The sequence below is a fragment of the Podarcis bocagei genome (genome assembly GCF_964188305.1).
Source record: "Podarcis bocagei genome assembly, chromosome: 13".
Taxonomy (NCBI): Eukaryota; Metazoa; Chordata; class Lepidosauria; order Squamata; family Lacertidae; genus Podarcis; species Podarcis bocagei.
Genome location: NC_138138.1, coordinates 2,009,671 through 2,022,552, shown reverse-complemented (window position 1 = coordinate 2,022,552; position 12,882 = coordinate 2,009,671). Strand labels below are relative to the sequence as shown.

At 48.5% G+C, this 12,882-nt stretch overlaps 1 protein-coding gene across 3 annotated transcripts in view; it reads right to left on the bottom strand.

Annotated features, from left to right (window-relative positions):
* Positions 1-12,882, bottom strand: part of UBE3B (ubiquitin protein ligase E3B) — a 29,640-nt gene that overhangs the window by 7,731 nt on the left and 9,027 nt on the right. For all 3 annotated transcript variants that reach the window (XM_081168487.1, XM_081168486.1, XM_081168488.1), the window contains 11 exons: positions 12,378-12,555; positions 11,962-12,131; positions 9,702-9,869; positions 8,508-8,679; positions 8,013-8,131; positions 6,785-6,899; positions 6,307-6,406; positions 2,270-2,389; positions 1,260-1,436; positions 1,038-1,148; positions 436-573 (listed from right to left, as the gene is read on the bottom strand). In XM_081168487.1, the coding sequence (XP_081024613.1) occupies positions 436-573; positions 1,038-1,148; positions 1,260-1,436; positions 2,270-2,389; positions 6,307-6,406; positions 6,785-6,899; positions 8,013-8,131; positions 8,508-8,679; positions 9,702-9,869; positions 11,962-12,131; positions 12,378-12,555 (1,568 nt within the window). The remainder of the gene's footprint in view (positions 1-435; positions 574-1,037; positions 1,149-1,259; positions 1,437-2,269; positions 2,390-6,306; positions 6,407-6,784; positions 6,900-8,012; positions 8,132-8,507; positions 8,680-9,701; positions 9,870-11,961; positions 12,132-12,377; positions 12,556-12,882) is intronic.

The following is a 12,882-nucleotide window of genomic DNA, read 5'->3' as shown; positions in this document are numbered from 1 at the left end:
AGGCATCAGCCACTCACTGTCAACTCCCACTAGACATTCACAGAGTCTAGAAACTTCTCTGGCATTCACAATTTCATTAAAAAAGCAAAACCCAATCTTCTCTAGATGCTGAATTTTTCATTCAATTTAATGTTAATACATGTTGCTTAACGTGTGCTTACAATGTCTGACTGCAGAAGGAGACAGCCTGACACACTGTTGGTTTAGCAGTTAGTTTCTGCTCCCTGGGCCAAGCGCAAGGAGATTGGGCCTAGTCAATAACTGGGAGAAACACAATGGCAGACGTCTCACTCAGTTATCAGAACTGCATTTAGGGCAATCAGTTGCAAGCCCAAATCCCCTTGTGCTGGCTATAATTAAAGGAAGATAAGGACAGACAAGTGGCCGGGCACCCAGCAGGAGACTTAGAGAAAGCCAAAAGGATGGCAAACGAACCTTGATGGAGGTCAGGTTTTTATAGAACTCTGAATCCAGTGAGGGAAGTTCATCCACAGAGCTGTAGAAGATGCTGTGATGATGTCCCAGCAGCTGACTCAGGAAGAAAGATGCAAAAGGAACATCCACCACAATCCCCTGCAAAGGGGGGGAAGGCAAACGGCTCAGAGAGCGCTGCATTTCACCATCACCAGCCAGCAAGTAATCAGAGCCTGAACCCTGGAAGAGGCGATCTATATCCCATAACAAAAATCCTGGATGGTCCATTGGGAGAAGGGGGCACTGCCCCACCAGACCCAGCCTGCCCTCAGGCAGCGCCCCCCCCCCTTGTTATTTGCCTCCAGTCTAGTGTGTGGCAACACGGTCTTCCTGCATCTTCCTCCTGAGTCTCAGCTTTATTCCTGTCAAACTCAGGAGGGAGGAGGAGGATAAAACAAGAATTAGTTGGCTCCATTATTCCAGCTCCCTGCCTCCCCACCCCCGACCCAATGGGCAAAAACGTTTCTCTTTAGGAAAGATGCTTGGGGTCCCGCACAAGAGCCAAACCACCCACAGAGGGCTGGCACTGGTTGTGCCAAAGGCAGCTGCCACGCCCCTCCTACCTCATAGACGGCTTTTCCAAGCATCTTCCCAACAAACTCAAAGAGCTGGAGATAGTTCTCATGGATGTAGGACGTTGGGGAGGGATACAGCCTCTCATCGCCGCTGGTGGTCTACCCGGCACGTAGCAGCAGAGACAAGAGAGAGCAACATAAGCCTATGGCTGCCTGCATGGCCAGCTGGGGCTGTCTGACAAGACAGGGCTTGGGACAGGGTTCTGGCACCTTAAAGAGGTTGAGCGCAGGGTCAAAGACCTTCTTGATTATTTCCTCGAGGAACTCCTTGAAGACGCCGTCCTGGTCAATGCCGGCCTCATCCACTCCCAGGTCATTCACGAACTTCACCCGGATGACTCCCTTCATGGCGTTCTGAGACAGCTGGCGCAACTGTTCATACCCATCCTGGGGAGAGGTGGCAAGTGCCACAAGGCCAGAAAGGTGGTGTTATGGACTGGCTGGATGCAGAGGAGTGGGGGGGGCACCAGCTGGGGAGCCCTCAAAGGAAGAAGGCTTAGAGCCCGGGGAGTGGGGGTTGCACGACAATGGGGGTCAGAGGGAGAAAACCATGGGGAGGAAGTCTTGGAAGCAGAGACGGTAACAGGTTTGGTGAGCAGGAAGAGGCTGTGTCAGAGGGCAGTCCAGGTTCAGAGGCTGAAGAGGAGGGGGGGCAACTGCAGAAGAAGCCAAGGAGTTCCCTCCACCCTGCTGTGAGCAGCTCCCCTCCCTCGAGTCTCCCAGAACACAGAAAGGAATGAATAGGGCAGAGCAAAGAAAGACAAGGCAAAGAAGCCTCAGGTTGCTGGAGAAGGACCCGGGGAGGAGCCTTAGAGGGCACTGGGAAGGCAGGGCCTTGCAACTGCCTCACTGGGGCAAGACCTACTGGGAAGAGTTGCTGTGACCACTAGGCCTGCTCCAGACTCTGGCTCCTAACAGGTGTGGGTGGGAGAACAGTTCATTGGTACAGACTGTGGCAGAACTCCCTTTGAAACCTGCGATAGTTTGCAACTAGGCTGGCTCAAAGTGAAATGTGGGCATGAGAAGGCTTCATTAGCTGCCCCAGTCCAAACAGGGCTGGGAGCCACTTGTCTCAAACCCTGGGGAGCTAAGGCCAGTCAAGGCCAAGAATCCTGAACCTTGTTTTCAGGAAGAGGCAATCAAGAGGCTTCACAGAAAGGCTAGCAGAGAAAGAGGTGGTTTTCTTTGCACCACCTTCTAGAAGAAGCTACGCCACTCACCTCCAGCATGCGTGACCGGCGGATGGTGATGTGCGTGACATGAGGCGACGCGGAGCTGGTCTCCACCAGCCCCAGCTTCTCCTTCTCTTTTGTCACCATGTTCCGGAAGAGAAGAGCCCTCTGAAAATGTTCCAAAAGAAGGCGCTTGTTCAAAAGCCATGTTGCCTAAGTGCAAGGTCAGCCTTCCCCCACCTGGGGAAACCTGCAGTTCCCCCCTCAAGAGACGTCATCCTTGGCCACTGGCCAGGCCCACTGCTGTCAGGTGGGAGTCCCAGCAACATCTGGAAGGGAAACAGCTGCAGGGCCAGAGGGAGGATTCTCCTTCCCTGGAGGGTCACCAGAACGCCAGCCTGAGCCTCGAGGGCAGATGCTCAGGAGCCTCTTCCTTGGGTCAACATTCAGCTACTGCTTTTCCCTGCAGCCGTTCTTTCCCTGTAGGGTCACAGGGCCCTGCTTTATTGTTATTTCTGCATTGCAACCCACCTCAAAGATGCTAAAGAGACGCAGGATATATATGTTTTGATAACAAAATAGCAGCTGCTGCAGTTTTTTTTACTTCATTACAGATAGTGTTTCAACAAGCCTTCCCCAACCTAGTGCCCTCCAAATGCTGTTTTACTGCTTCAGTCCCACTGGCTTGTAGTCAAGAATAAGAGGAGCTGGAGTTCAGCAACATCCTGAGGGCAACAGATTGAGCAAGGCGGATTTGAACACATTTCATCTCAACCACTTTATTACATTTATATCCCACTGTTCCTACAGGGAGCAAAAGGTGTCATACATACACTATTCTGCCCCTCCTCACAACAACCCTATGAGGTAGGTCAGGCTGAGAGGCAGTGACTGGCCCCCAAGGTCACCCTGGGAGCTTCATGGCCGAGTGGGGAGTTGAACCCTGGTCTCAGCGCTGGATGACCAAATAGGCAGAGTGGGCGCTGGCCTAAGGGCCCCATGCCTTTCAGGGGCCCCGTGACAATGGATCAAAATAATATTGATTTGATCTTGAAAGATTTACAAGGAGTCCCCAAGATTTCGACTGCATAGGGGCCTCCACAGGGCTTAAGCTGGCACCACCTGGTCACGCAGGTCCTGGCCTGCCACTCTAATCACTAGGCCACACTGGGCAGGCCCAAGGGGAACACACTACACTAGTGGCCAAAATTGTGGAAACCTTTTGGAGAAAGTGTATTTCTGAGGTTTGATGGCTCATAACAGCCCCCATTTTTTTAGTAATACCATAAAATTATGTATCAATGGAAATATAATTTAATGAAGAATGCACTGCTACCATGTTTGTTCAATTATCTGTATTCCATCAAAAGTGATAGCCAAATAACCAGAAAAAGGAGTGTTTAGAGAGCCAATCAGGTGCCATCTTGTTCTGGCAATGATGGCTCATAATGCCACTTTTTTTGGGAGGAGTATCATAAAATTATATATCAATGTAAAGATAATTTAATGAAGAATGTAATGCAATAACTTTTATGAAGTCTTATTTATTACAACAGCAATCTAAAGAAGAAACGTGAAAAAATAAGATATACAAAAATTCTCACGTCAGTTAATACTTAGTAGGGTAACCTTTAGCCTTCCCATGAACTGAGCCAAGTTTTTTAGTTTTGTAGCTGTAATATCATGCAACCAAGATTGAATTATTGCCTCTATTAATTTGGTTTTATTGCTGGGTTGCTTCTGACTAACATGTTTCTTTAGTCGGCTCCATAAATTTTCAATTGGGTTAAGGTCTGGGCTATGTACACGCCCCCATGTATAAGGTGCCCCCTATTTTTGAGGACTCAAATTTAAGAAAATGGGGGGAGATGACCCAGAGTTGTTGAGCATTGTTTTGGGGAGGATTGCCCAGAGTTGTTGAGCTTTTTTAGCGGGGATTGCACAAGGTTGTTGGGTTTTTTCGGGGGGGGGGGATCACTAACCCAAATGACAAACGCAGCAGCAGCCAATCCGAAACAGCACTTGACACAGCCACCAATCACCAACAAAATGGCCGTTCCTGCTCACGGCTGCAACCAAATCACCTGTCGTCCCCCCCATCTGACGACCCCCCCCTTTTAAACATTATTTTAGAGTAAAAAAAACCCTAGTCTTATACACAGAAAAGTATGGTACATTCCCATTAATGACACAAATTCTGCCCACGCCTTTTGCTGTCATACAACTCCAAATCATAACACTAACTGGGTGTTTCACAAGTAGGATGTAAATCTTCTCCGATACTCCTCCTCACCTATTTCATGCCATCACTACCAAGCAAGGGGATTTTGGTCTCATCACTCCAAATAACACTGTCCCATTGTTCCGCTGTCCTGTTAACATGGGTTTTAGACATGTTTAACCTTTTTATCCTTTGTTTGAGAGATAACAATGGCTTTTTCTTTGGAATTCTAACATTTAGACCATATTCCTGCAGTCTGCACCTGTCAGGGAACTGCCATCCGTGCCGGAGGGAGAGAGCAAAAGCCAGAGGGATTCCAGAGAGCATCCAGGGATCGGGAGAAGCAGCCCATCTTCTGGGGAAGAGAATCAGCGTAGCACAAGTGGAGAAGGGGGGCAGATGGGGGAAGCGGCGAGGCGGTCCCATGACTCCTTGCCTGGGACCAGCGGGGAGAGTAGGAGTCCTCCGTTGCCCACGCCCTCCTTGCGCAGAAGGCTTTCGCGCAGAGAGAGTAGGAGGAGACTAGGCGTCAAAGAGCTTCTTTGCTGGAAGAAGTTTAAGAAACGCCCACTGACGGATTCTGCCAGCGATTGAGTCAGCCACGGGTAAGTGGCTGTCCGGACAGAAAAGGTTCACTTAGGCAACCCAGCCAGGTGTTTGCACCCAGCCGGGGAGATAAGCACTGGCTTACGCACGAGCAACCCCTAGAACCATTACAGCACCAAACAGTCCTTGCACTCAACTTCACAATACAATGCACCATGTCATCTTTTATACACCCAGATGATTTTATTCTGTCACGCAGGCACAGTCTCTCAATTCTTCTATCATCACTTTTCCTGCCTTTACCTGCTTCTTCAAAAATTTAGAAATGCCACCTTTTGTTAAGTTTCCATCAATTTTTCTTCTAATTTCTTCATAACTGTAGCCTTGTTCACTTAATAGTACAATTTTACTTCACTTTCTGGGAGACCAGTCAACTCTTTGCACCATTTCTTTAATTTTATTACTTTTTACAAGCTCACTAAATGAAAGAACAAAAAAACCAACAACCCAACCAACTTGATAGCAATCACACAACACACTGACAAATCTCCTCCTTATTTATGTTGTAATAAATAATCCTTTATAAAAGTTATTGCATTACATTCTTCATTTATTAAATTATCTTTCCATTGATGTATAATTTTAAGGTATTACTAAAAGGGGGGGGGGTGTTATAATCCATCAAACCTCAGAAATACACTTTCTCCAAAAGGTTTCCACACTTTTGGCCACTAGTGTACTTGGGGACGGTCTGTAGCTCAGTGGTCCACAGGACCTGCTCTGCAGGGTGATGAGAAAGACCCTCCCTCTTCCCAAGACCCCAGAGAGAAAGGCCAGAGGGCAGACAAAACCAGGCCAGGTTATGGAGAAGGTGGGCTGCAGTTCTGTGCAACAAACAGAACCATCAAACCAGATGGGTGTGCATGAATTCAAAGGAAAAGAAAGGTTCTGACTAGACTATAGTAATAACTTCCTGGTGGTCAGATCTGCTGGACAGGGGAACGGACTCCTTTGGAAGGTGGTGGACTCTCCTGCACAGGAGGCCTTTAAACGGAGGTTGCGTGGCCACCTGTCAGGGATTCTTCAGTTGCGATTCCTGCATTACAGGGGGTGGGACTAGATGACCCTTAGGGTACCTTCCACCCCTTACAATCCTGTGCTTCTATGAATTCGCAAGAGAAGAGCATCTGGGTGAGAAGACCTGTGCTTCATTCATATTTTGATTCTAAAACGGGGCCACACAATACTGCCTTGGAGCATCATTCCCACAATTCAGCAAGCTCCTCCTTTCCAGGCTCCGGGCTCAGTCTCCACTCACATTTTTGTGCGGGATGATGTGGGGAATATACTGCAGGACCAGCTGGGCCCGTTTCCGGTCTTTATCAAGCTCCTGGAAGAGCAAACTCGGTTTAAGGTCCCTAAAAAAATAAAACAAACATAAATGTGACAGGAGGTTTGAAAGTCCTGAAAGAAACAGGACCAGCCAGTTGTGAAGTGGGCAACTTCTAACAGGACAGCTCTTGGCAGAATCCATCCTGCAGGAGACCAAGGCCCAGTGCCAGCACAGAGCTAGGCTGAGCTGGTTCTGCTCATACCTCTGCCAAGGACTCACTTGCCTGCCTTGGTCAAGTCACTTGCAGTCCCAAAAGTGTTTTTAAAAGGGGGAGGCATAACAGTAAACTTGAAAAAATGTTGTAAGGGCAAACAGACCAGAAAAAGGCACCAAACACCCTTGACTCAGATTATGACAGGGTGGGTAGGAATCTGGATTACTCCATTAGGAAGCAGGTGCTTACTTGCGCAGCCAGTGGTCATCTGGAGCAAAACGCCGGCGGCAGTCTCGTTCGTACAAGACCATCAACCAACCGTGCACCGAATGGAAGAGCTCCAGGGTCTCTCCTTTGGCACTCTCTGTAACAAGGAGGGGGAGAGAAAACATACCCTGCAATAAAGCCGAAAACATTGCAACCCACAGCGGAAAACTCAACAATAGAAAGCGGGACAGCTGTGGCCCTCCAGATGTTACAAGGCAGCCAGCATGTCCAATGAGCAGGGAGGAAGGCGAGACCAGCAACATCTAGAGGGCCACAAGTCCGCCCCTCGCCCCGAGCAAATGAAAACTGGCCCCTGCCTCTGACTGGCACTAAAACATTTTTGTAGTAATCATTGTATTTGTATAGCTACATGCCACAACAAAGAGAATACAACATTCAGAGCAGAGCCACGAATTTGGCTCTTAATTTCTCGGCAGCAAGCACAAAAAAAGAAATACGCAAGGTTACATTATTTTCTTTGTCCAACAGTGAAACCACACAACCTCACTTGATATAAAGAAAATTTCCCCTGCAGCTAAACTCAGACAGATGATTTTCATGATGATCTTTATACAGACACTGTAACATCCTCTATAACCATTTTACTAGGCATAGGCAAACTCCGGCCCTCCAGATGTTTTGGAACTACAATTCCCATCATCCCTAGCTAACAGGACCAGTGGTCAGGGATGATGGGAATTGTAGTCTCAAAAACATATGGAGGGCCTGATTTTACAAAACACACAGAAATGCTGTTCCAAAAGCAATTTCTTAGAGCAGAAAGGCAGAGGGCATAACACCAAGTTTTTGTTCTGTGAAAGCAATTCTATGTGGAGCCAAAGGAACTGATTCCAAATAGTTTGATTTCTGATGGTCTTATAGAATTCATTTTGTTAGCTTGCGCCCAGTTCTCCAATCTGTTAAGGTCATTCTGAAGTCTGTATTCTGCAGCATTAGCTCCCCCTCCCAGTTTGGTGTCATCTGCAAATTGCATGAGCAACCCCTCAATTCCTTCATTCAAGTCATTTATAAAGACATTGAACAGACCCAGGACAGAACCCTGCAGAACCCCACTTGTCGCTTTTCCCCAGGATGACAAGGAACCATTAATGAGTACTCTTTGGGTCTTAATCATCTTTGGGTCTGTCTTAATAGATAGATGAAAGCCTAGAAAATCTCAAGGAATAGGTAGTTAACCAAAATCACTTACCCACAATTCCATCCCAAATCATCTTAAACACAAAAGAATTCAGGAAAGATGAGATTGTGATCAGCTCTTCCAGTTTGAAAGAGATCTGCTCTTCGTAGACTTCAATGTCGTCAAGAATTCTAGAAGTGGGAGAGGGGGAGAAAAGGAACAGTTTTCCTTTGTCTCACCGTGGAGGAGGGGAGGAAGAAGCAGCCAAGACACTTCGCCCAGTCCATGCTCCCATGCCTCTCTGGCTTGTGTGAGCCAGAGGAGCATTGGGGCTTCCTTAAACTGCTGAGCTGGGGGGGTGGGAAGCCTCCCACTGCTCAGCTGAGGTGGCCCCCATCCTTCTCCAGCTTGCAAAAACTGCTGGGGGAGGGTGGAGGCTTTCTCAAAGGCACAGGCAAGCAGGCAGGCAGAGCCCAAGAAAATCCTCACGTGGAACCTTCTTAGGCCCCTTCTGCCTGCCTTCTGCCTTTGCCGTCTGCAGGAAATCTGAGCTATAAAATAGCCTACGTGATGAGATGCCGGGAGCAGTCGCAGAAAAGCATCAGCATGGCCAGCAGCCGCTTGGACTCCTCGGTGTCGTTGCTCAAGCACTCCAGGAAGAGTTTCAAGCCCCCCTGGGGGCCCAGCTCACAGATAAAGGCCCACAGCTTGGGCAGCAGGTCGTCCAGGTAGGTCAAGCCTAGGAGAGGGGAAATCCACAAGGGAACCGGCCCCAGGAGGCCAAACAGTTCTCCATTAATTGTTTATTATTATAAACAATATCTCTCATTAAACACACACACACACACAGAGCGGCAATGAAACACAAGCTTCTAGTCCTCAAGGCTCTGGGGAAGCCTAGTAGAAAATCAACCATGAGGAGGATGTGGGGAGAGGGCGGGAAGCAGGCAGGTACAGCAGGTAAGGCCGAAAGGGGACCTGTGCCTTTCCTCTGGCCTTCTGACCCTGCCCACCATGGCAGTTTCAGCCGCTGCCTAGCAAAGTTCAAGGTGCCATTATCTGCTCTTCTAGAACTTGCACCAGGAGAAAAAGCAGATGGGGGTGGGAATTTGTCCCACACCAGGTATCTGAAAGAGAGAGAGGACTGTATATTTCAGAACATTCCCATCCTAAACAGGCCAAGGTGATCTCCAGAGGGTAGGACTCGAGCCAGTGGATTCAAAGGACAAGGAGGTTCCAACTAAAGATTAGGAAGAACTTTCTGAAGCTAAAAGCCGTTAAGACAGTGGAATGGACCCTCTTGGGAGGTAGTGTCAGATGGCTGCCCATCAAAGATTCCTTAACTGGGATCCCTGCATTGCAGGGGGTTGGACTAGATGACCCTCAGGGCCCCTTCCAACTCTACAATTCCACGATTCTATGTTTGCTCTGAAGTGAGCTGTATTGACTGTGATGAGATTAATGTTCAACATTAATGTTCAGCATGATTAGGACTGGACGCTTGGTTCAATTTAACTATAAAAAAGCAGGGTGGACAGGGGAGAAGGGGCACTCAACAGGCTGCGCTGGCTGGGGCTGATGGAGTTGTGCCCCCAGACATCTGGAGGGCGCCAGGTTGGGGAACACTGGTCCTAGTAAAGCCAGCCTTAGCAGGGAGGACTCTTTCAAATTAGCTTTACCTGACGACCAGGTCCCCACTTCCGTCAGGAACCCCCAAACTCTCCCTGCTTCCTCATCCCCTCCATTGCCCCCTCAACCAACCTGTGAGAATCTGCAGCCGGATCTGCGTCAGGGTGGTGAGGGCCATCTGATACAGGACACAGATGCTGCAGACCTTCTGCACCTCTGCCGAATCCACCCTCTTGCCCCCGACAGGCTTAAGGATGTTGCGGACAGATGCGGATTTCTGGAAGGCACGCTTGAAAAGGTCTAATGGGAAATGGAGAGGGTGACAGTCAGACGGAGGCACCCCAAGGAACCGTGTTGAAGGGGACCTCTAACACTGCAAACAATTTTCATGCTGGAAAGATCCCAAAATGGTCAAACGCATCACACCTACTAGAATGGGGGGAGGGCAAACTTTAAAGGCTTGTGGGATCCAGGGATTTTTAATATATATATATTAAAGAGGCCAGAGTGGGAGTGAAGCCAAATGCAAAACGGCGGCTCCACTAGCAGAGCCAGGGGTTCCCTGTACATACAAGCACAAATCTACACCTGTGACTTTGATCCATGCTTAAGAGCATCACCGGGGCAAAGGTCCTTTTGCTGCTGCTGCTGCTGCTGCTGCTGCTGCTGCTGCTATTAAATGATGAGGAATTGGAAGCCCTTCCTAAACTACTGAAAGGCATCCTGAGATTTACCTCAATCTAGGACCAGCCACCTGCCCGATGTTGTCAGACAATAACTGCCCTTGATCCCTGGCCCTCATGTTGTGGTGGCTGATGTGAGTTGGAGTCCAGCAACATCTGGAGCACAGCAGCTTGGGGCAGGCAAGCATAGACAATGTTCTCATCTTTAACCTCTCCCTCAAAACCTCTCTCTCTATGGATGTAGCTTGCCTCATCCCACATATGCCCACTGTTGGAGGTGCCACATAATGACATAATGCTCCTTCTGCCTTGGCAAGAAGTCGAACTTTTACTGTGTGCCCCCGCACTCTGAAACTCCCTGCCATCAGGCAGCTGCCTTCAGGGTACTCTTTTTGATACCTGCTAAAAGCATTACTGTTTAGACAAGCTTACCCAGGTATGTGGAACACTGTTTTAATATGTCTTCAGCTTATGGCTGATTTTAATTATTATTTGAATATTTTTTAATAGCTTTTTTCAACTGTCTTTTCTGACAAATTCTTTTGTTTTATTTTTTAAAAAAAACTGACTTTGAGGTTTTTCTTTACTGTTAAGCAGTATATAAACCTTTATGAATATATAGCAAACTACTTGGAGGCTTTATTACTATTAAACAGCGTATAAATGTTGTGAAGTAAAGACCTCCTTCACAAGCATCTTTCCACCTGTAGCTCCAAATTTTCCAGAGCTCAGATCTATGGAATTCTGTGCCTAGAGAGGCTTGCCTGGCCCTTTCCTCACTGACTTACATTTTTTTTGCACCAGGCTTTTAAAACCAGTTCTGTGCTTAAATTGTTTTTTTAATCATATGCTTTTAAAATTGCTCTTTTTTCTATTGTTTTATGCTTGATTTTTATTCTGAGTTGATTTTATTGTTTTTCTATTTTACTCTGAATCACCTCTAGGAACTGTTTGAAGGGAGAGAGGGAAATAGGTAAAAAGAAAAAGGAAAAAGATAGGCTCCCATATGCAAGTGATGGCAGGAAGGGAACTATTTTTGTCCTACGCTTCTGCACTGTTGTGTTGTGGGCACAGCCTTGTCCCAAAACTGAGAGGGGATACAATGCCCGTATTCCAGTACCAGAAGGACAGTCACATGGAAGATGGAGCAAGTTTGCTTTCTGCTGCTCCAGAGGGGAGGCCCAGAACCAATGGATTCAAACTGCAAGAAAGGAAATTCCAACTAAACATTAGAAATAACTTTCTGTGGGTAAGAGCTGTTTGACACTGGAACAGACTCCCTCAGAAGGTGGCTTGCTCTCCTTTAAACAGGACGGCCATCTGTCAGGAACTCCTGCAATGCAGGACTAGTTGGACTAGAAGACTCCTTGGGTCCCTTCCAACTCTACATGCAATTCCAGGATTCCATGAGAACAGTGAGGCGCAGCTCTCACCCATAGGGCTCCTCTGGGAAGTGGTTCCCTGACCCAGAGAGGCCTGTGCAAAAAGACAACCTTCTCTTCACTGGGGAAACCCTGCTGGTTGGGTGTAGCAGAGGAAAAGGCCCTCAGCAGGAGCCAGAGGTCTGCTAGGCCTCCCCAGGGTCAGAGGCTTTTCTAAACTATTCTAGATGCAAAACTAAAATCAAATGGGGCAAAAAATAAAACCCCCCGCCCAACTTTCTCCAGGATGGAAGCCTGAGAGGGCCGCTGGGCTCTGCAGCCACTCACTCTTCATGGGCAGGCTGTTTTGCGGAGATGTGGTCGGCCCTGGCAGGCGAGCTGCGTCCTGGTTCTCCGGAAGCTTCTTGCTCAGGACGTCACTGAAGAGGATGCGGATCAGGTGGGCGCCCCAGAGGTGCTGCAGCTGCTTTGTGAGGAGAGGCATCGACTCGTTCAAGCTAGGACAGGGGAGGGCAGACCACGGAAATGAGGCACAGGACACACGGCAGGGAGGGCTTCATGGTCTAGGTGACCAGCAAGCAGAACTGTCTGGGCTGGGGATTTCAGGCAGAGAGAGATCTTTCCTATCAGCTGTGGTGTGATCCTTTGCTGTAGGGGAACTGGTGCATAGGGTGGGTCTCCTCCCATTGATCTACAGACCCTCTTCCCCCCCCCTGCCCCTGCCCACCAAGAGTGACGCTTACCCGTAATCCACTGTCTGGGAGAACCAGCCAAGCACAGGGTGCCAGTGTGTGAGGTTGGACTTCTTCTGAGAAACGTACTTCTGGCAGTAGGAGAGCATCTGAATCAGGACGCTCACAAAATGGGCTGTCTCCTCCTCCAACACCTTGTCATTCAAGGAGCCCAAGTAGACAAGGTTGCCTGGAAAAGAGCAGCAGCAGCAGCGCTTGAACTGATGGAAGAGGGGAATAGCAAGGCAGGGGAGCCTCAAGAGCTGGGAGACAACTCCAAACAACCCAGGAAGGACAGAGGATACTCAGTGACCATCGAATGCTGACAAACGGGAGGGGGGCAGGCGGGGGGGGGGGGGAGAATCAAATGAAGTGGCTGGAATCCTTAACAGGGAATAGCTGGTTGCCAGTGACTCTTGTTTCTGTAATTTCTAAACAAATTTGCATGTTTTGTTCTTCTTCGTGCTATGCCAAGTGCCTCTGTGTAAAAAGGTCACAGAGGACGTTGTTCACTATG